Below are 22796 nucleotides of genomic sequence, written 5' to 3'. Positions count from 1 at the left end.
GCCCCCATAACAGTTCAAGCTTCAGCGCCTCAAAAAATGTAGATCCACAGCATGCCCATATGTAGCATGAAGTGTCGGGATTTGTAACTCTCGTAGTGTACCATAACACTGCTGATATTTGCCCTTTTTCTTTGGTGATACTGAGCACCACAACCAGTGTATCCGTTAGTGCCATCTAGCGTTGACAGGACAAAGTGGAGTTATCTCTTGAGTTGACAGGTTTGATATCACACAGTAGAGGGAGGAGTGGGTGCGTGAACTGACAGAATATCTTGGTGTTGTTGGAGGGTTGAGCAGGAGTTAGTGGCTGCTGGCTGCTGGTGTTGCCAGTGTGTTGTCCAATAAGTGTTACCATGATGGATCCCCCGCTCAATGTGGTTACTTTCTTTACCTTCCTGCTGCTGTTCGTGGTAGTTCACGCACATGCCAAAAATAATATATTTGGTAAGTTTTTGTTTTTTAGTTGCTTTCCAAGAGTGGAAGGGCTCTTGATCCAAGGGGAATACTATCTACCCTATATTCGGAAGAAAGCTTTTAATTTCATTCTGTAGACACTTCAAGGCTTTAGGCTTAGCGCTTCTTCTAAGAAATTTGTTTTTTGATATTCGTAGAGTACTTGAATTAGGGGAAGAGGTATTTTATTAATGGATTATTTCTACCCATGGCAGCGAAGGGAAATGACTTGGCAGTTAACTCTGCTAACCAACTCTGGCTGCTGGGAGACCAACCACAACGCGCATCAAGAACTGTCAGGTTTAACACTAAACTATTCGTTGTACACACACCGCCGCCTCCACCAGATGTCTCCTCGCAATCCACAGACACGAACCTTCACATTCAACGTAAGAACTCCTTTTTTTTTATTGTCATCTTTTTAACTAAGCTAATTAAAAAAAACATTTTTAAATTAGTTTGGTATGAAGGCAAGCTTCGTCATAAATGGAACTTCCCTTCGTGAGTCTTAATTAAAACGATAACTAAGCAATTGGCCTTATGAATGAGAGATGGAAGGCGCACAACGTTTACCCTCTATCTTGAAGGCTTAAAGCTGAACACAATAGCCTGCCAATTGAGGCCCCAACCATCTAACGGTTATCTTTTAATTTAAACTGCAAAGGAAACTTGGAAGACTCTTACTGGTTTATAGCAACTCTCGGAGCACACACATAAAATGGGCTTTATAAGCGGGACGGGTTAATTTAAATTAGCGCAGCCAGTGGGTCTACTGCAGTGCTTCGCTAAATTATTTCTCCATGAGACGCAAGTTAAACCTGCGTAGGGTGTCGCGTCTCTTGACGCAATGGAAGGGGCTTTTGCTTCAAGGAATTGGCTTTCATGCAAAATCTGAATATCTCTTGCCATAGACGGTCTAGTGCAATAATCCTGCAGGTAAATTGAATGTAGTGAAGATTCCTTCTAATTTGTGAAACTGACTAGGCATCCTGCTGGTTAGCAAAGAATACAGCGGTAAATACAGGATAAACCTAAGGCAATAGATTTTTTGCCTTCGTATGATCTTTATTTACTTCAACTGAGAGGTCATAATACTACCAATTTATTGCAACGTGCATAAAAAAGATAGAAAGGACCAAACTGATTAATAGCTTTTAACATAGCTGGAAGGAAGTAAAGGTTTTACTCTAAACTTTGAAATAAGGAAGCTAATTCATAAGGTTGGATGATGAAAACTTGCAGAGTATTTATATGGACAAGCTTCACACGAGGGACAAAGTATAGATTTGGTTATTTCCTTAAAATAAGACTCTGGTAAACCTTATTGACCTATTTTTTTGTGAATAGGTCTACTGTAAAGGTTTTCAATTAAAATACCCCTCAAGGAAGGTTCCTTGATGTTGGTGAGGGGCTCTTGATTTAGGGAATTGGATCTGTGCTTCAGTTTCCCGAATTAAGCCTGAATGCCTTCCACATCCCCCCCCCCAGGCGCTGTATAATCCTCCGGGTTTAGCGCTTCCCCCTTTATTATAATAATAATTAAAATATAAACGTGGTATGAAGGGCATGGAGTTATTAGGAGTTTTATAGAGCATAGGGGGGAGGGGGTGTTTTGGCTCTGGATTGGAGAGCTGCTTATGATAGCGTAGAAAGGGATGCATTATGGAGTTTTATGCGTTGGTTGGGTTTCGGGAGGGAAATTGTTTCTTGGGCAAAAACTTTGTATCTGGGTGCAGTTATGAGAATTCAGGTTAATGGACGACTAGGTGATAGCATACAGATGGGAAAGGGTTTGCGACAGGGATGTCCTCTGTCGCAAATTTTGTTTGCATGTCTTCAGGAACCCTTTTATAGGGCAGTTAGGTGGAGTATAGCGAGAGCGAGGGTTGGTTTTGCACGAGAAGGGGAAGCGGGTATAGTGGGTTACGTGGATGATACAACTGTCTTGGTGAGGGATGTGAGGGATTTACATAAGGTAGGAAGGGTGATAGACGTTTTTGGTGAGGCTACGGGGATGAAAATTAATGTAGTAAAGTCCAAGTATTTGGATCTAGGGGATAGTGTACATAATGGTGAGACTGTTGAGGGTGGGTGGCGTGTGGTAGATCAGTTATGTGGGATAGTGTATATGCGGAATGATAGGGATGCACAAGAGGCAAATTCGAGACGCACCGTGGATGGAGTTTTGAAAAGATTGGGAGGTTTGAGGGCAGAGCAATTAACGTTGCATCAAAGGGTTATAGTCACGAATGTCCTGTTGTATAGCAAGTTATGGCACGTGGTGGCAATATATCCGTTACGACGGTGTGAGGTGCAACGGTTGCAACTGCGAGTATTCAGATTTATATGGGGATCGGGTTGTGACTGGCTAAGTAGAGGGGTGGTGTCGCTTCCCGTTAGCCAGGGGGGGCTGGGGCTTATACCTCTTGAGAAACGTATGTTGAGTGTGTTTCTGAAAAGGGGGTTTGTGAGGGAGGGGGTGAGCGGGGGGGGCCTTGAAAGACTGCGCATGGATATGCAACGGTGGTGGAGGGGTAGGGATTTAATGTTTGGGGAGGCTATGTTGCGAATTTTACTGACGGTAAGGGATCCGAAACAGCTTAAATTGAAGGTTCTTGAGAGGGTGGGGGGTGGGTCTGTGGTGGCGGCGGCAGTTGAGGGGGCATACCCTATGTATGCATGGGGTTCTGTATGGAAATGTCTTCAACAACTACGTGTAAAACCAAGTGTCAGGGAGGTTATGTTTAGGTTTTTACATGGGATCTTGCCGTCTGGGGTTGTGTTATTTAATAGGAGAATAAGGGAGGGTGGGGAGTGCAAAGCGTGTGGATGTCCGGAAACCATATTTCACGCTGTGTACTTTTGTATTTGTTTAGAAGATGTGAGGGTCTGGCTAAGTAGAGTAGTTAGGTTAGTGGGTGGGGAAGGGTTACAGGTGTTGCGGGTGTTAAGTTTAGATATAGGTGGGTGGAGTCAGCAGGTGGTGAATGCGGTTGCGTATGTGGTCACTGATTTTATATATATATCTTGGGCAATGAGGGAGGTGGGAGTTGAGGAAAGGATAAGAGTGTTAGGGGCCACGATGTATAGAACAAAGTGCCGCAATAGGGATCTTTATGGGGGAAGATGGGAGACAGCATTTACTGAAGGTTATCGTAGATTCAGGTTGAAGGATTTAAGAGATTTAAGTGTCAAGTAAGGGGTTGCGGCGGGCTAGTTTTCTTGAGTATGGACATGTGTATGGATGTTAGCGTGTGTGGTATGTTTGGTAATATAATAAATAAGCTTCTTTTGTGATGTGAGTTTGGTCGGGGTAGTTGTGTAAGATATGTTTTTCACATTGTTTTTCAGAAGGTATTGAATATAATATGCAAGTAGTGTTGTTGCACTACATTGTGTGTAAGTGTGAGAGGGTACATCCCACAGTATTTGTGTGTTTGAAGGTTTGAGGTGACACAAGGCATGATCTAAGTATGCTTGGTTTTTCTTTTTGTCCTCAAATGTGTTATACAAAGATAATTCTGTGGTGTATGTGATGTGTAGGTTTATAGGTATTCAACATGCTTGTTGTATGTTCCCTTTTTGATACTTTGTTTTAATTGTCATTTCAATGTACTTTGTATAGTATTATACAATGGTATTGTTCTTTGCCATATGAAGTGGTTTTTTTTTTTTAGGTTATGTTATGTTCTAGGTTTTTGTATGTTAAGATGTACTTATAGACTGTCAGCACCCTGATATAGGTTTTTCATGCTATGTTCTTAACGTAAGTTTTGGCTGTATGGTATACAGATATATCTAGCCAGTTTATAGACGCATTCCTTTTGTCTGAGATTTTTGTATACGGGTTTATTGTAACTGTAATGAGTCGGTTTTAAGCTGTTTTCTTTGTATGTTTATTTGTATTTTGGTATATGGGATAAGTATGTAGATGTCCTAGTAGGATTATGATGTTAGAGATCCATACTGTTTCCTTTTATTTTTATTTTTATGTATACTGTATTGGTTATAAATAAAATATAAAAAAAAAAAAAAATATAAACGTGGTAAAGTACTAAATATTTTAGTTTTTTTTACTTTTCGCCATAATTATGTAACACTTCACCGTAGTAGAGTAACGTTTGCTTGGTCAATTAAGTTTTAAATACATTCATCGTCTTAGACATGAGTGAAAAGCAGACCTGGAGCGGCGAGACTTCCAACCATGTCTTCCCAGACACCGTGCGTCGCGCCCTCAACAATTCTACAGAAACTGATGTTAATGTGTCTGAGACTGGTTCAAGCCCTCTAACACAAGCTGGTATCTCGTACGAAAGTAAGTGTAGAGATTTTCAGATATGACGTATACACTAGTTCACCCCCCCCCTTCCCCCCATACTTTCCATACCCAAGTTATCTATCAACCAGCACACGAGTAAGAGGAGGAGACTTCATTGTTCATTGACCCTAGGTTTTTTTTTTTTTTACCCTTGAACGACTTGTATTTTTCATTTTCCTATTTTTTTTCCCCAAAGCCTACCATGATGCACACGTCCGGGTAGAAGAAAACTTTAGATTGCACCAGTGGTACGACCTTAAACTAATGCGATCTTAACTTAAAATGTTCTTGGCATCTACTCCTAAATTTGGCCTGAGCTCTGCTGGAGAGTACAGTACTCTGCTAAGGTGCTAAATAACTTTCAGAAATTTTCCTTCTAAAGGAGGAAGATTAAATTTCGGCTCATTGGTAATGGAATAATTCATCGGATCCTTTCATTAACTTTGAAATCTGCCCATAACGTTAAAAATATTTTCTCAAAAGTACCTTACTTTAAGCTGCTTTAAAGGACTTGAACTAAAACTGCAGATTTGGGCAATTGAGTTTCCAGTTTAATAAGGTGAAGATAAATGGTATTACTTTGTAAGCAGATTAACTGAATGCTTATCTCGTCTTTAAGCTCTGAATGACCAGGATTATCAGTAAACTTGGCAATAGTTGCTGTTGCATGTTTCCATTTTAGAGGAAAGAGTAATGCAGGGGGCGAGCAATAGCATTTTATTTAGGACCGGGCATAAGTTACCTGCTCTTGACCTATAAACTACAATCCTACCCTGGTGCTCGTAGATGACTATTCATATAACTGTTGACTGAGGCGTTCTTGTAGGATACTGCTGCTAGTTCCTTAGACGTTAATCAGTCTTGCAATATCTGTTAAGCTTAACGCTAATTTTTTCTTCACTTTTCCACCACTCTAAATATTATACTGATAATAGTAATAAATTAGCTGGCAAATAACCGTAGGGAATTAAAACTGCAATTTAAACATAAATGCCAGTTTTCTAGTTACTAGCAAACCTGTCTTGTAAAATTTGTACGTGCTTTTGAAGGATAATTTGTATCCTTAATCCTAACTCTCTCATATTGGAGTTTTTTAAAGTAAAATTGTTAATTAGAATTAGTGATAAATGAGATGTTTATTCGTTTCATGTGGACTTCGAGAAGTATTTCAGATCTGACGCGGGAATGACTAATTTTTGAAAACTATGCCCCCCATCCCCCGAACGGACTTGACTTCTATTGTTCCCTTATGAAACTAATCTTTATTCCCCGTCCCCAGTCTAGCGGCTCTATAGCTTGCTCCTCCCCCTCACTCCCCCCCCCCCATTACCCTGCTCTTTACACTCTTGAAATTGTCTGTCAACTAATATTTATCACCGTAATTGTTTCACCTAATAAAAATTTTTCGATGTAAGAAATTTTAGTTTCCTTCCTTCTTGGAGAAGGGGGGCGGGAGGTGGGGAGAGCAGAGGAAGGCAGAACACTGTAATGCCAACATGAATAATACTGGCGAGGTAAACGTGCCAAGCATGGGATACTAACACTTGTAATCATATCTTAACTGTCACTCGAGTGACATAGCGGCGGCGACGGCGGCAACTGACGGTTTGACTTACTGCGGTGCCAACATTGGTAGGCTTTCGAAAGGATACTAAGATAACTAGGTTGTTTTACACTGGTACCCTCTAATTCCTGATACTGTGTAAACCCTTCTTTCCCTTTTCCCCTATCCACCCCAGTTTTAAAGGGCTGTTGTGAACATGGAAATAAAAGTATGAAAATAATTTTCACTGCTAAATATTTAAATAGCTTCCCCCAAAACACACGATCATTTTTTTTCCTCGCCACGTAGGAACGTGCGACCCAAGTCGGATGTTCAGGTGTCGTAACGGAGAATGCATCACTAAATACTTCCGGTGCGATGGCAGTCCAGATTGTGCTGATAGCTCTGACGAACGAGGCTGCGGTGTAGTAAGTAGTCTGCAGATTTATTAATACTAATTTTATTTTTAGTAACATAAAAAGAATTGTCGGGTGGACTAATTTATTCTAACTCTAGAAATACCTGATAAAATTTTTAAGGTAAATTGAAGTCTTATCTCTTTGGATATTTTTCCAAATTGCTTGAATACCTTTTGCATTAAATTTCTGCATTGACACCAGTCGTGCCTTCCTGGCCAACAGTTTAGCTAAGCATTATTAGCTAGATCTTGGCCACCATAAGATGGCTACCTATTAACTTGTAGCAGACTCAGATTTGATCCTGGAGTGGATAGTCAACCTATTGGTCCCTTACCTGTAAGGGCACGTAAATGTATTTCCATTGAAGAGTAAGGGAATGAATCATCAAAGTAGTTAATGAATGACTAGAGTACAAACTGTTTGATTAGTACCACTTGTTTAACCTGGTCTCGCAGGAAGAAAACGCTTGCAAGAAAAATCACTTCATGTGTGTCAAGAACAAAGCGTGTATTCCCCTGCTGTGGAAATGCGACAACGAATCTGACTGTATAGATGGTTCCGACGAATATAACTGCTCTGTAAGTATTGCTCGCATTAGTAGAGGCTTTCAAAAGCTTTGGCTTTCTTACCTAAAGCTTGCTTAGGGTAAAATTCCTCCAGGGACTGGACGTGCTTTGTTTCTAATTCCTTTAGTCTAGACACTTGTGCTAGACAAGCTTTCTAATGAAAATAGTTTTATTGTGGTAGTTTAATGCATAAACAATTTTTTTGCATTCCTAACTTGTCCTAGGAAGTCACGAGCCTCTAAACTCTTCAAAGCTTTATCAGGTTGACTTTGCTTACTCTACGTCTGTGACAGAAAAGTTACAGCTTATACCCAGGCTGTCGGGTTAACAGGAAGGAAAACGAATTTGCGGTTCTTCTGTGGACTTGACAATCGCCTCAGTCACTTTGACTTTAAACTTTTGTAAAGTGGCTGACCCTGGAAGCTGGGTAGGACCACATTAAGGTCCTTGATACCGGGGAGAGAGGGATCTCGGATTAGACATTTTGTTCTAACGTCCTTGCCTTGGCTTCCCCAGAAGCTTGGAAGTAAGGTTGTTCCCTCGTGACTAGTTCAGTAGGGGAAGGACTTCTCCAGCAAAATACCTAGGCAGGGAGTGTTTGGCTACTTAACCAAATTCAATTTAATTTACCCTCCTTTCCCAATTTTAACTAGCCACATCTTCAACCCGTTTTACGAATTTGGTTTTCGTAATTAACTATTGGTGTCCCCCCGTCTTCCCAAGTGTTAATTCTTCAGTAACGCAATATCTGCCATAACTTAGTTTAGAAGTGAGAAAAAAGATACTTGCAAAAGGAAGTAACTTATCTTAAATAGCAAGTACCGCGCAGGCACAGTTTACCTCTTCCTAAAGCCTAGACTAAAGCTAAGACTAATTTTTAACTTTCATACTGATGTTTACCAAGAGGTAAATGTTGCAGGTGGCCACCACATGCTTGGATCACCAGTACAGATGTCGTAGTGGCAGATGTATCTCTCACGCATTGGTGTGTGACGACTCTTTAGACTGTCCTGATGGTGACGACGAGGAACAGTGCAGTAAGTACCTTTGACTCTCTGTACGCCCTTGAAGGTGGGCACTGAAGTGCTTCGTAATTATCACTTCAGTGCCTTTAACTTCTCGATGAGATTGTGGCTTTGCGTCACGCGATTTTTACAGCCCATTCACCATTAAATAGTTTAACAAGGGCTGTTGCTGTAAGGCTTTAAAGTTCTTAGTTTTATTACACATCTTGATTAACCTTGCTTTCTTAATGTACATGTTGGATTTAATATTTTACATCCTCGCTTAAACTGAGTAAACGTGTAAACTTTTCCAGGCACTCTGGCATGCATGTCTGATCCAAAGCACTTTTTGTGCAAGTCCGGCACTTGCCTTCCTCGTGAAGCTGCGTGTGACGGCAAGGACGACTGTGGAGACGGCAGCGACGAGGGTGGCCGCTGTAGTGAGTAAACATTCATGGAACTAGCTAAGAGTATTAATTTAGCCACATTGGCTCGCTTTCCTCCCCCAGATACCCATCCAATCGATAAAGGCAGATGCAGTCTGCTAAAAATTGTAATTTTTTTCCATGAACTTGAGAAAAAAAATCTTCTGGTTTTAAAGTCTGTTTAAATGGTACTGTAACACTTGCCTGAATGGCCTTGCTGTTAAAGGGCTTTTTGATGAAAATAATGAAATGCAATATCACGGTAAACCTACGATACCAAAATACGCAAAACCAGTACTATGAAAAAATTTTGCTTTATTTCTCGCTTTAAGTTCCTTGATAGTGAAGAATCGCGGAAGAACAAATTTTCACGGCAAAGAACTGGGTGTTTCGTTCTCTTGTATCATGAGACTGCCTCACGACCCAGCTGCTGTCAACTTTATCCCTCTCTTCTCTTCTTATTTCCATGTGACATCACACATCGCATAGCTTTTGTAGGCTTTCTGAACATTAATACCTTTTAATTTCCATGTAATGACCTGTGAACAGCTATGGCTTTTCAGTGCTAATGGTTAACTATTAGGAACCTGAGCCACATGTTTCCTAGAGCTTCCATGTACAGAAAGCTGGAAAATTGAATAAGTTGTCTTGACTCGCGGCGACGAAAGCAGTACAAAGTAACTTAAAATTTTGTAAAACTATACTCCTGATCATAGTTTGAAGGCACATGTAATACAGGAAATACTTTTAAGCCAATAAATTATCTTAAACCTGGAATGAGTAGTTAGTCCTGTCCTCCCCCCTTCTATTTCAGATTTCTTTATGGAATCTGACTATATAGATTGTCGTTTCTTTCCAGACGAAACTTGCAAAGACTGCGCTTACAATTGTGTGAAGACTCCGCTTGGTCCTCGCTGCTCTTGTCTCGACGGCTTTAAGATAACCTCAAGTGGTTCCTGTGAAGGTTAGTGGAAAAACCCTGTGGTGGAATGGTATATAATTGGTAATTTAGGTACCAATTCATTTCGGTTAATTCGTATAAATTTAACTTTAATTTCCAATAAACTTTATTTCTACCTATTAAATTTTATTGCCCGGGGTGTAAGTAGGATCAATTTAAAAAAATCAGAAGTAAATTATCTAAGTGAAAATAGTTGACCGCGAGACTAGACTTAGGAGATAGTAATCTACCAGTTTCTTTAAAATTAGTTTTGACAACCATGTACGTTCCACCTCGGTGCTCCAAATGTTCCGACTTCCATGAACTGGCTCTTCCAGCAAGGTTTTTTTTTTTTTTTACTCGTCCACACTTAACCTGGAGTGGGGAAAATTTTTACTGCACAAACACCCCTTCCCCTAAGTTTACTTTTTCCAACCGCTAGGGAACTGGTCTATAGTTATTTGAAATGCAATCTTCAAAAGTATTAAATAACTTTTTCCAAAACTAATATTACTCTTTAACACCAGTTTCTAGCCAGTATTTACTGTACCCTGTTAAACCTGATTGAAGACTACAAACTTCAGTACAAAAAATGTTATTTGTAGAATTTGTTGAAAGTCTGAAGTTTAGACTTAAACTTCGTGCAGTAAAGCAAAACAAACTTCCCTTCTAGTTAATAGGATATGATTTTCAGATGTGGACGAGTGTCAGGGTAACGTGAGTGTGTGCGACCATTTCTGTAACAACTTGAAGGGTAGTTACCAGTGCCAGTGTCATCCCCAGTATGAACTACAGCCTGACAATGCAACTTGCATAACTAAAAGTACGTGTCCCCGCTATGCAATATGACTGCGAATACATGTTAAATTCTGAAGCTAAAGTTTAAAAATTTAATTTTAAAGTTAGTTGGCAATAAAACGTAATTTAACTAAGGAAACATAACAAAGGTACAAATGGCGAGTTTGACCTCGGTTACGCCAGTAACTAGACCTGTTTTTAGTATTTCCTAAATACTAAAATGTATTTAGGAATTTCTCAAACGTTCTAAAGCAATAATTAGAATTTGACTTGTCTAGAATCTAAATGGAAGGAATTTCTTTACAGGCAAAGAACCAGCCTCCTTGTTTTTTGCCCAAGAGAAAGGAGTGAGGCTGCTGAGCTTGGACGAATCTTTCTACAGGCAAATAGTTACAAGCGATGAAGTGGTCTGTATTGTCTGCCTTATTTCCCCCCCCCCCCGTCCTGTTCACAAGTGGTCTGCTTCTACGACTATATAGCTTAAATCGTAACTTCATGCCAGACAACATGTAGGCTTCTTAAACTAGCTTTGGCTACTCTTCCCCTAATGCAACCTGCTCTTCGTGGTTTAAGCTTCCATGACTGCATTTCGTTCGGTACAAAAGATGCGAATTTCCCGACATTGCCAGTTATACAAAGAATTTGCTAGTGAAAATTTTTGCCATTGGTTTAAACTGTTTAGACTGCCGCTAAATTGTAGCTTCACTTCTACAGTGATAATGGAAATAGTTAAAAGGACAGTCTACGTTAACCCTGTAATTAAAATACTTCCGCCATAAATTGATTCATTTGACGCTATTTAGTTTGCAGTGGTAAAAATTTGAATCCTTTCTCTAGAGGAAATTTACTTCAGACGAATTTATAAGAGATACTTCATTAATTCTGCTCATTAATTCACTTAATGGCATTACTTGCAGATTGTTGCACTGGCATATGACCCAGAAGACAAAATATTGTTTTGGAGCAGTCAGTCGGGGGTTTACAAAGTGTTGCTGGACAGTAATAACCTGCCCCGGATAGTGATAAATAAAGGTAGGTGGTACAAGTTTAGAAAATAAACCTCCACTGAGAAAACAGGCACAATATTGTGACTGGAAAATTAGATAACCTGCACATAACTTTTCAGATATAAAAAAAAAATTATGAAGACTTTGTAAGTGGTTAAAGTTGGACCGAAACTTCATTAACTTCGGAATTTTTTTTTTAACCCAGCCTTCAAAACTTTATGATAGAACACTATTTTACCACTTGGATTTTCTTAACTTCCCCCAAAACTAAAATTTAATTGTAAATTTTGCACTTTCTACCTGGACTTGGTATTAATCCTATACCCCCTAACCCCCTCACGACTATCTTGACCAAAGTTTCCAGGGAATATGGGCAGAGAAATGTCAGTTCCACTTAATATGGCTGTGGTAGATTTTAGTCTGGGCACAAATTTGCCAGTCAGGACCTCTTACAGATATTTAAGCTTCGTGTATTAAGTTTTATTTAGTTTTAGAATGGTAATTGTTGAATGCTTCGCTAGACTAGCTAGGAAACTACCTAGGTTCTACCCACTAGTAGCTCCACAAAGTAAATACTTGTATAAAGAATTTGTAAGGTCCTTCAGTATACTCTCGTATGTATATCTACGCAACTCTAACGATGAGGCATTTCTCTAAAATTACTAACTTAAAATATTAAGGAATACATTGCTAGGAAAGTTCTTTTTGAGCACAAGTGATTGAATGTTAATTTAGGAAGTTGGGTACACGTGCAAATTACCAATTTAGGACCAAAAGCAATTTTTCATTAAAAGGGGCTCTACACTTAAATATGACTTAAGTAGACGATGGAGTCTGGAAAGGCAAACATCCAAATCACAGGTTGTTAAACCTGTTAAATTGACAATCTACTTTCTCGTCAGTTTTGAGATGGATTAAATTTAAATTTTAACCCTAAAGGGCTTTCAATCTTTACTTTAGAGGACTTAAAGCAATTGGAAGGTTTCACCCCCTGAAGGGTGATATTAGTACTTGACATGCGTAAACTTGGGGGCTCAAACCCCCTTCCCCCCCACCCCATTTAAATGATTAAGAGTTTTCGAGGTTCTCTTAAAGGCGTAATCTTAACATTCAAATTTCAGGCACTGGTCCTGCCGAAGGCTTGATGGTGGACTGGCTGGGTAGGAACCTGTACATTACAGATCCTACCAACAAGCATATCTTGGCATGTTCCTTGAATGGAGAAAATTGTTACTCTGTGGTCGTGGAATATTGCGAACATCCTCGAGCCATACAGTTAGATATGAGGAAAAGGTAAATATTAAAACTTAAGCTATTCCTAAAATTCCCCCGAAATGTTAATGCTGTAAATATTCAGGAATTGCAGTATTAATATTACGAATTGCTATAAAAAGCACGAGCACCATTCAGTGTGCTTTTCTTTACAAAACTAGATTTAAACACTTGGACTGATCTTTCATGAGGTCAGTGGTCACCTGCAGTCACACATGTACTAAGCTCTGGGAATTAGCGTGGGGCGTTACCAAGCACCATGGCTTGTTGTAGTGTTTTAGAATCTCAGGTTAGTGTTGGAGGTTCTACTTCAGGAGGAAAATAGGAGGCTGAAGCTTCGCCTACATTAGTTTGGGGAGAGTTAGAAGGATTTAGCTGGTAAGGAGGAAATGGTCACTAGCAGTGATAGTGGCAGCTGCTTTAAGTGGCAAGTGGTTCAGTTCAGGAAGGAAGATGTGAAGGTAGGAAATATTTTTCTCCAGGACAAGTGCACTTCAGTGGTTAGTGAGGTTGAAGGTACCACTGATTACCCTGCTAATCAAGGCAAGAATATTTTAATTCTCAGGAAAGATGTATGGACTGCACCTTTTGTAACAAAGGTCAGACGGTGTGCCTTCCTGGAGCTGGTGTTGGTGACAGACAGCAGGTTGGATAATATTGTCAGGTAATGGGAACAAGCCCATTGTCTTAGTGCTGGGGGTAATGACATTGGGAAAGGCAAGAAACAGGAGCTGCTGGAAAAGTACAGGTCATAGTAGTTAGGTCTAAGGAAGGGATCCCAGTCATATGTAGCATCTTGCAAAGGGAGTGGGCAATTGGTATAAATTGTTGGCTAGATGGGTACTGCAAGGAACTTGCAGTCCCATTCATTGATAACTGGGGCCTATTCTTTGGCAAACGTAATATGTATGCAAGGGATGGGGTTCCGCTCTGGGGATGGAGTGGTTGCATTAGCAAATTAGATGGAGGGTAATTGATTTTTCTAGGAATTTAAACTGATAGATAAGAGGTAAGGGTGTTTTTCCCCACAATCAGGCTGCAGTATTAGTGTTAAAAACAGCAGTTAATACCGGGATACCTAAGGATATTCAAAATAGTTGCTAGTAATGTCAATTGATAAACAGATAGTAGAGGGCAACGAGTGACTAGCTCCCTTAGTTTACTATACAAATAGGAGTCTAAGAAATAAGATGAGCTAAGATTACTTGCAAGTGTAGGTAGACATTATTGGTACAAGAGACCTGGTTCAACCTGAAAGAATGCAACAAACAGGGTTTTAAACTATTCCACACTGATAGGGTCAACAGGAAGGATGGAAGAGTGGCGATGTATATCAGAATTGAATTGTCTTAGACATGATACAAGATTAGGAACATCGAACACAATCTGTTTGGCTAGTTTCTCGAGGGTCGTGGAAAGTTAATTTTGGGTGATTTTTAGGCCCCCCCCCCCCAAGCCTTGATAGGGATTGCAGTAAACTGTTATGGTATAAAAATAAGGCATCTAGATACGAAAATGTGATAATGGGGAGATTATAACTTCAGACAAATAGATTGGAACAATGACAATCTTGAGTCAAGTGACTTTATTGGTACGGTTCAGGATTGCTTTAGAACAGATTTCCTCTAGTTTTGTCACAATCTGCTTGACTTGGTTCTTGCTAAGAAAGTCACTAATTAATAATCTTGAGGTTAATGAGCTTGGGGAAAGTATCACAAATCACTGTTTCAATATATCATGGAATTGCCCAGATAACTGCAATCAAATCTGTCCCAGATTTTCGCTTTAACGACTTCATGGGACTGAAAAATTACCTAGGTGGGTTAAATTGGGACGTCAGGTAGGCGATCTTGGTTGCCAATATGACGTTTTTCAGAGCATAGTTCTAGCTGCCCAGACGACTATTGTTCAGAGTAGGGAAATTAGATCCAACAAAAACTTATCAGAAATGGACGAACAATAGATTAAAAATCTCGTTGGTCAAGAGGCATATATAAACGTATAAAGAGGGGATGGGCAGTTAAGAAATCAATATATTCAGTTAAAGAAATAAAGGAATAAGAATAGCAAAGATTGAGTTTAAGGTCGCAAGGGATTCAGACTAAACCAAAAGGTTTTTTTTCAGGTATACAGAAGTAAGATTATGGCCAAGATTGGCCCACTTAGAGTAACTCCCGTCAGATCACTGTGATGGGGGATGTGTGAAATTCTCGGTACCTACTTCCACATCAGAGGCTATTGAGGAAATTTTAAGGCACACTGAATAGAAATCTTTTCCTGGGTAGAGGCATGGCTGACAAATAGGCAGCAGTTTGCATAAATGGAGTGAAATCAGAATGGAGGGCACGCCAAAAGCTGTGCTCCTCAGGGGTCAGTGTTGGGCCCGTTTAAAATTTACATTAACAATGTAGATGAGGGAATAAATAGCGACATAAGCAAATTTGCTAATTACACCAAAATAGGCCGTCCAATTCATTCTAATGAGGACACTAGAGCACTCCAGTATTTGAATAGACCGATACAGAAGTTGGAGAAGTGGCAGATGCAGTTTAATAGACAGATGCAAAGTTCCAAGTGTTGGACAGGAAAATAACCATGCGACATGTAAACTAAATATAGATCTTAATACTACTGATTGCGAAAAGGATTTACTTCTGGTTAGCAGTAATCTAAAACAGTGCATTAGTGTTCGCAATAAAGCTAACAGAATTCTTGGCTTCATATCTAAAAGTATAAATAATAGTCCTCAGGTTGTTCAACTACATATCCTTGGTTAGGCCTCATTTAGACTATGCTGCTCAGTTCTGGTCACCGTATTACAGAATGGATATAAATGCTCAGGAAAATGTAGATGACAATGATCCCATGTATCGGAAATCTTCCCTCAGAGGATAGACTGAGGGCCCTGAATCTGCCCTCTCAAAAGGCGTAGAATTGGGGGGGGGGGATATGATCCAGGTGCCTTTTCAAGGGGGGCTCCTTGGCATGGTGAAGAGGCTCTTGGTCTGAGAAATTAGACCGAACCTAATTACCCCCCATTCCCTATCCCATCCTATTTTTCCTTTCCTCCTCCCCACCCCTCCCTTTTGCCCTTCCTTTTTAGCTTTTTTTTTTTTTTTCTCCCCACAGGCACGCTAGTTCCTAGGTAGGGGAAAGGGTACCGGGGTCCATCCCATTCCGTTGAGGTTCTTGGCAGTGGCATAGTTTGCTGTGGAATCTGGATTGCCTGGGGATGTCCTGATCCCTCTCCGGTATCCCGGTGGGTGGCTTTGGGTCTCTCGGGCGACGGGTGTATCTCCGAAAGTCGCCTTTCGGATTCCGGGGGTGGTGGCCGAAGGAGGTATGCTTTGTGGTGGATTTCCGGCCGCCCTCTTTTGTCCACTGAGGTAGCTCGGCAGATGTGAGGTTGCTATCCCGGATTGCCGGTTTACTGGCATGATGGGTAGGGTATGGCATGGGCTCCATGCTGCATCTGTGCTATTTGCGGTGCTGAGGTCCTCTTGGGCACGGAGGGAGATTTCTGGCCCTTCCATTCCTCCTAGGAACTATCCTTCCCCGGTCCCCCCCTTTTTTTTTTTTTTTTTTAAACAAAGTAACCTAACCATGACAGCCCTAGTCCATGAACCTGCTACCCCCGGGCCCCTTCTTGATACCGCACCCAGTTCTGACCCCGCCTCGTCTTTGCACCACTCTTCGGACACTCCTCATGCCTCTGTACCTCTTGCCAGTGCTGTTTCCTCCCCTGCTTCAGGTACTGAGGCCTTGACTGACTCCTTCGATTTATCTGACCTTCGCTGTCCTCTCGACTATGCTTCTGGCCTCTCCCTCTACGGTGCGGCAATTTTCGAATCGCCGGCCCATTCCACGTCGGACCAACTCTAGTCCCACGCCTTAACGCCAACGACAATTGCCTGCTGATACTTCTCCACCTTCTCGTTCTTCTCGCAAAAGATAGACACGTCCTTCACTACCTTTCCATGCTCAGTTTCAGACTGCACAATGGACTAAATTCTTCACTTTACGACTGACTTCCTCTACTGCCTATCTTTGACCACAGTATTGGCAAGGCACTCCTACGCCATGTTAGTGAAGATTTCTTTTCATGTTCTTAAGAGCATTATGTGCATCACCGTACAGAATGCTACCCAGGCTCATGAGCTTTCTCGTCTTTCCCATATCGATACTGTTCCTGTCACTATTGAAAAACGTCATTCCCTCAATTCTTGTGGTACCATCATTCTGCCCCATACCATAGTTTAACAAAATTTCCAGACATGTGGCACTGACATTCTTGAACAGCTGGAACTCAAAGATCTCCCAATCCTCAAGGTAGACATTTATGTTCTTCCTGCCCGTGGGTGGAGAAGATACCCTAGCAATGTGGTTAGTTTAACTTTTGACAGCCGTGAACTCCCATCCTCAGTTTATGTAGCAGAACATCGGTTAAAAGTTCGAAAGGTGATCCCTACACTGCAACAGTGTAGAAATTGCTGGCGATTTGGCCATCCAGCGAAATATTGCAGATCTATCGCCGAATGCCCGGTCTGTGGTGCCGATGACCATTCTAATGTCTCTTGCAATTGACCTCCCTCTTGCCTTAATTGTCATGAGGCTCGCCCTTCGTACTCTCGCCGTTGTCAAGTCTACTTAAACGAGCGGGAAATCCGTTACCTCGGAGGCAGGTCTCCCTTATGCCATGGCAATTTCTCATCTCCGCCTCCAAGGGAGACTACCACGTGTTTCTTATTCCCGTGTTTCAAAACGTCCCCCCCACTTCTGGGATCACATCTTCTGCAACCACCTCTGTGGTTACCTCTCCCATAGTCACTCCTGTATCTAATTCTTTTGCTGTCCTAGGCTCAGACATCCCTACTTCAACGCCTCAGTCTGATCTCACTTCTTAGTGTTCTCCCTCGCAAGCCTCGGTAGCGACGAGATCTCGTATGACACCTCCTAATCGTCCCTCTACTTCTCAAAAGTCAAAAAAAAGGTCCGTTAACGACTCCTACCCATCTTCCACCTCGTTTTACCTTCCCTGTCTCTGTACCTGGTTCTTCCCCTCTCACTGGCTCTGTTGCAAGTGTAGAGGTTCACCCTCCTGTACCTTCCTCCCCTGTTCCCTCCCAAGTTTCTTCCTCTTCTGCCACCTCCCAGGTTTCTGCCTCTTCTGTCCCCTTCTATGCTTCTCCAGTTCCCTCCACCCTTTCGCCCCCCCCCTACCTTGGTACAGTCCATTAGTTCCAATCTTTACTCATCCTCCCCCTACCATTTCCAATATTGTCTCCCATAGGACGTCTCTGAATTCCGAAACACTTGAAGCAATCTCTGAATATATTGCAGAGACCAAACCATCAATGGACACTGATCCACCCTCCGTTCCTTCTCTCTCCTCTGCTCCATCTGCGCAACTCCTTTCTTCAGTGCACCATTCCTTCGCTGCTTGAACGTTTTCCACTGCCTCCACATGTGGACTTTTCTAACCCCTCGAGTCCGTAGGAACCCTTACCTGCGGATTTCAAGTATCTTTATCATTGCCAATCATGGCCTATCTACAGTGGAATATACGCGGCCTCGGGTAATCAGGGTGAGCTTCAGATGTTCCTCTCCCAGTTGTCCCCTGTTGGTGTTTGCTTACAGGAACCAAAATTACACTGCTGTTATCTCTCCCATCTCAGGCTATAATTTATTGTATTCTTCAGATCCTTTTCCTGATGGGACCTTTAATGAAAGTGCCCTTCTACGCACTGATATTCCGTACCATCAGCTATTTGTTCGTACTTCGCTGCATTACACAGCAGCCCGTATCCACTTGCATAGGTGGTATACGCTCTGTTCTTTACATCTCTCTCCTTCTCGGGCATTATCTATTCCGGATATTGCCTTTTAGTCATTACTGCCACCGATTCTGTTACTTGGCGATTTTAATGCCCACCATTTCCTGTGGGGGAGGTCTCGCTGTGATTCCCGTGGCATTCAGAGGCTTTTCTTGCCACCCACCCCCTCCATGTTTTAAATACAGGTACTCGCACCCATTTTGATCCTCGCTCACTCTTGCATCGATCTCTGTCTGCTCTTCCTCCGCCGTATTAGACTTCACTTGGTCTGTTCTCCCGGACTTATGACAGTGATCATTTCCCAATCATTTTTACTTCCCCTTCATATTCACCACCTCTTCACATCCCATGCTGGCAATTTGATCAGGCAAATTGAAACCTTTACTCACACCTAACTGTTTTTAGAGGTGTTCCTTCTTCGTCCTCCATCGATGAGCTTTTACACCTCTTCTCGTCCTCAGTTTTTGTATACCCCAAACTTCGGGCAGGCATTCTCAGAAATGCGTGCCTTGGTGGTCTCCTGCTTGTGGTCGTGCAGTACGTTTGAAATGCACTGCATGGGGCAGGTACCGGTACAATAGAACCACGGAGAGACTTCTTGATTTTAAGCAGAAGCGTGTGATCGCTCGCTGTCATCCGTGATGCTAAACGCACTTCCTGGCGAGATTGTCTCCATCACCTCTGCTTCCTCTGAGTGCAGTCTGGAAAAAAGTGGTAAATATTCTCCAGACCCGGCTCCTGTTCTGCGGGTTGCCGGTGTTGATATAGCAAACTCGCTAGATGTTGCCAATGAAATTGGCAATCATCTGGTCCGTATTTCTCAGACTCCATCTATGCCCCTCATTTCTTTCCTCAGTCTCCAAGAGTTAGCACCCTTGGACTTTTCTCTCAGAGTACAGTATAATGTGCCTTTTACACTTCAAGAACTGGAGGCAACACTCTCAGCTTGCCGATCATCGGCAGCTGGGCCCGACGACATTCATATTCGTATGCTACAACATTTACATCAGTCAGCCCTTGCAGTCCTATTACGCCTTTACAATCTTATTTGGTCACAAGTTCTTCCACAGCTGTGGAAATCCGCCATTGTTCTCCCTTTCCGCAAACCAGGCACTACGGGACATGAAGCCTCCCACTATCGTCCCATTGCAGTTTGCAAAGTGATGGAACGCCTCTAAATACCACACTAAACTTCTATTTACTAGAAGTCTCTCCACTCGTCAATATGGCTTTCGTAAGGGACATTCTACCATAGACCCCTTGCTACGCTTTGATACGTATGTTCGTAATGCTTTTGCGATAACCACTCGGTTATTGCCATATTTTTTGACCTTGAGAAGGCATATGACAACTTGGAGGTATATTTTAGCCCAAGCCCACTCCTTAGGCCTTCGAGGCAATCTACCATCCTTCCTTAAGAACTTTTTAACTGACAGGCATTTCCATGTTTGGGTTAATAATGTGCTCTCCCCGGACTTCATCCAAGCTGAAGGTGTCCCCCAGGGATGTGTTCTGAGCACAACAATTTTTCTCCTTGCTTAATGATTTGGCCTCTAATCTTCCATCAAATATTTGGTCATCACTCTGTTGATTTCGCTATTGCCTGTGCAGGCGCTGACTGTCGCCTCATTAGTTCCTCTCCAGCATGCAGTCGACAGTGTTTCCAATTAGGCCACCACACATGGGTTTAAATTTTCCAGCACTAAAACCCACCAAATTACTTTCACTAGACGCTGTCATCTCCGATCATCCTTTGTACCTCTATGGCTCCTGTATCCCTGAACGTGATAGTTTCTGGGCCTCCTCTTTGACCATAGGTTATCCTGGGAACCTCACATTACCTCTCTGAAGGCAACTTGTCACAGCCGGCTGAACCTTCTTAAAACCCTTGCTCATCTTTCATGGAGAGCTGATCGTCGAACCCTCCTTCGCCTACATTCCACCCTCATTTCATCGATACTTGATTATGGTGACCAGATCTATTCAGCGGCATCTCCTGCTACTCTAGCCTTAACCCCCATTCATCACCAAGGATTACGTTTATGCCTTGGTGCGTTTTGCTCTTCCCCTGTCGAGAGCCTCTGTGCAGAAGCGAACGTTCCATCCTTATCCGATCGCCGTGATGCCCATTGCCTTCGCTACTATGTACGCTCTCATGATCTCCGCAATCCTTCCATTTATAGAATGGTCACTGATATTAGTAGACTCTTATTTGTTTGCCGCCCCTGTTTACTCCGTCCCTTCTCTTCGCCTTCATTCACTCTTGTCTTCTCTTCAATTACCACCTTTCTATGTTCATGTGGCATCTCACTTTTCCCTACCCCCCTGGGAAGTTCCAGCTGTTAGTCTGTTCTTTGTCTCCCTTGCTCGAAAGCCCAACTATCTATGGTAGCTTCCCGCTCTTTTTCTTTACCACTTCCACTCCTCGTGCCATTACTGTGTATACAGATGGCTCTGTCTTCTGACGGCATAGGATTCGCAGCAGTTTCCAGTGTCGTACGCGGGCATTTACTCTCTTCGGCTAGTATTTTTACTGCTGAATTGTATGCCATCCTTGCAGCACTTATCCGTATTGCATCTATGCCTATGTCATCATTTGTGGTTGTCTCGGACTCCCTTAGTGCTTTACAGGCTATATAGAAATTTGATACACCTCACCCCCTTAGTCCTCCGTATCCAACTTTGGCTACGCCGCATCTTTACCAAGCATAAAGATGTTTTTTGTTGGGTCCCTGGTCATGTTGACATACAGGGCAATGAACAGGCAGACTGCTGCACAGTCAACAGTACATGACCTACCAGTTTCATAGAGGTATTCCATTTACATACTATTTTGCTGCAATATCTTCCCACCTTCATACCCATTGGCAACAACGTTGGTCTACTATGCTCGGCAACAAACTTCAATCTATTAAACCGAGTATAGGTTACTGGCAGTCTTCTTATCACCAGTGTCGAGGTGGAGAGACTACTCTCTCCCCGTCTTCGCATTGGCCATACTCGTCTTACTCGTGGATATCTCGTGGAGAGGCGCCCTGCTCCTTTGAGAATTGCCAAGCTCCATTATCAGCCAGCCACATTGTTGGACTGCCCACTATCAATGAACACGCAGAATTTACCTCAGTCGTCGTCGTCTTCGTCTTCGCTCCGCTGCTCTCTTTACCTTCCCTTCTCGCCGATGGACCCACCTTTCATCCGGACTCTCATTGACTTTTTGACAACTGACTGACTTCACACATTCTGATACCTTCAGCCCTTTCTACTTCAATCTCTTGCTACCCTCTACCCCCGTACTATCCCCTGCCCCGCTGTTTTCTGTAACCTACTGATCATCCCTTCTGCCATTCAATACCCTCGCTTCCTTCCCTACCCTGCAGCACTGTATAGCCCTTGTGGCTTAGTGCTTCCTTTTGATTATAATAATAATGATCCAGGTGTATAAATGGAAAACAGGAATAAAGGATCTAAATAGCGTACTGAAAATTTCCAGCTAAGACAGGACTTGTAGCAATGGTTTTAAGTTGGAAAAATTCAAATTCAGGAAGGATATAGGAAAGTGATGGTTTGGTAAGAGTTGTGGATGAGTGGAACAAACTCCCGAGTAGTTGAGGCTAAAATAGGTTAAATACATGTGGGTGAGAGTTGGACCTTACTAGCTTGTGCTGCTGGGTCTGGTGCCGTGCTCCTTGAGTGGAGGTGACCAGACTGGGTGGGTCATTGGGCTTATCCGGGGGGGGACATGGACCTGCTCCACATGGGTCAGTAGGCCTGTTGCAGTGTTCCTTATGTTCTTACTAATGGCTTTCTTACGGCCATCGAAATGTCATTCAAATAGTAACATCGTAATGAGTTTTACTGTTAACGTAAATTTAGTAGACTGAGACTATTTTGTAATAGGAATTTGATGCACATGGTCCGGTGCTTATAAACGAAAGAACTTGTGAAATACTAGTTTATAATGAACAAAGTCATTAATTGTAAAAAAAAAAAAAAAAAAAAAAATCCAGAGGAATAAGTCTTATGGTAATTTTCTAGCTATTGTAGAAGTTAACTTGGGCAATTACGACCGGCTGTGCCTTGGTCAGGTCCCCTCAAAGCAGTCAACATGACTCGCGAAATAGTAATGACACGATTGCAAACAAACCATACCACGGGCGGGGGATACAACCCGCGATCAGTCTCAAAACTCCAGACCGTCCAGTTAGCCACAATAAGAT

The 22796-nt window shown here is 42.2% G+C and overlaps 1 protein-coding gene across 1 annotated transcript in view; it reads left to right on the top strand.

The window, feature by feature from the left end:
- The first annotated feature begins 284 nt into the window (after positions 1 to 284).
- Positions 285 to 22796, top strand: part of LOC128690617 (vitellogenin receptor) — a 46974-nt gene continuing 24462 nt past the window's right edge. Inside the window, exons 1-12 of the mRNA XM_053779345.2 lie at positions 285 to 444; positions 669 to 842; positions 4616 to 4768; positions 6624 to 6742; positions 7189 to 7311; positions 8219 to 8336; positions 8618 to 8743; positions 9588 to 9692; positions 10363 to 10491; positions 10773 to 10873; positions 11384 to 11498; positions 12595 to 12766. Of these exons, the coding sequence (XP_053635320.2) occupies positions 354 to 444; positions 669 to 842; positions 4616 to 4768; positions 6624 to 6742; positions 7189 to 7311; positions 8219 to 8336; positions 8618 to 8743; positions 9588 to 9692; positions 10363 to 10491; positions 10773 to 10873; positions 11384 to 11498; positions 12595 to 12766 (1526 nt within the window). The 5' untranslated portion in view covers positions 285 to 353. The remainder of the gene's footprint in view (positions 445 to 668; positions 843 to 4615; positions 4769 to 6623; positions 6743 to 7188; positions 7312 to 8218; positions 8337 to 8617; positions 8744 to 9587; positions 9693 to 10362; positions 10492 to 10772; positions 10874 to 11383; positions 11499 to 12594; positions 12767 to 22796) is intronic.

This window comes from Cherax quadricarinatus, chromosome 29, assembly GCF_038502225.1.
Source record: "Cherax quadricarinatus isolate ZL_2023a chromosome 29, ASM3850222v1, whole genome shotgun sequence".
In the NCBI taxonomy this organism is placed as follows: Eukaryota; Metazoa; Arthropoda; class Malacostraca; order Decapoda; family Parastacidae; genus Cherax; species Cherax quadricarinatus.
This window is presented reverse-complemented; position numbering and strand designations above follow the sequence as displayed.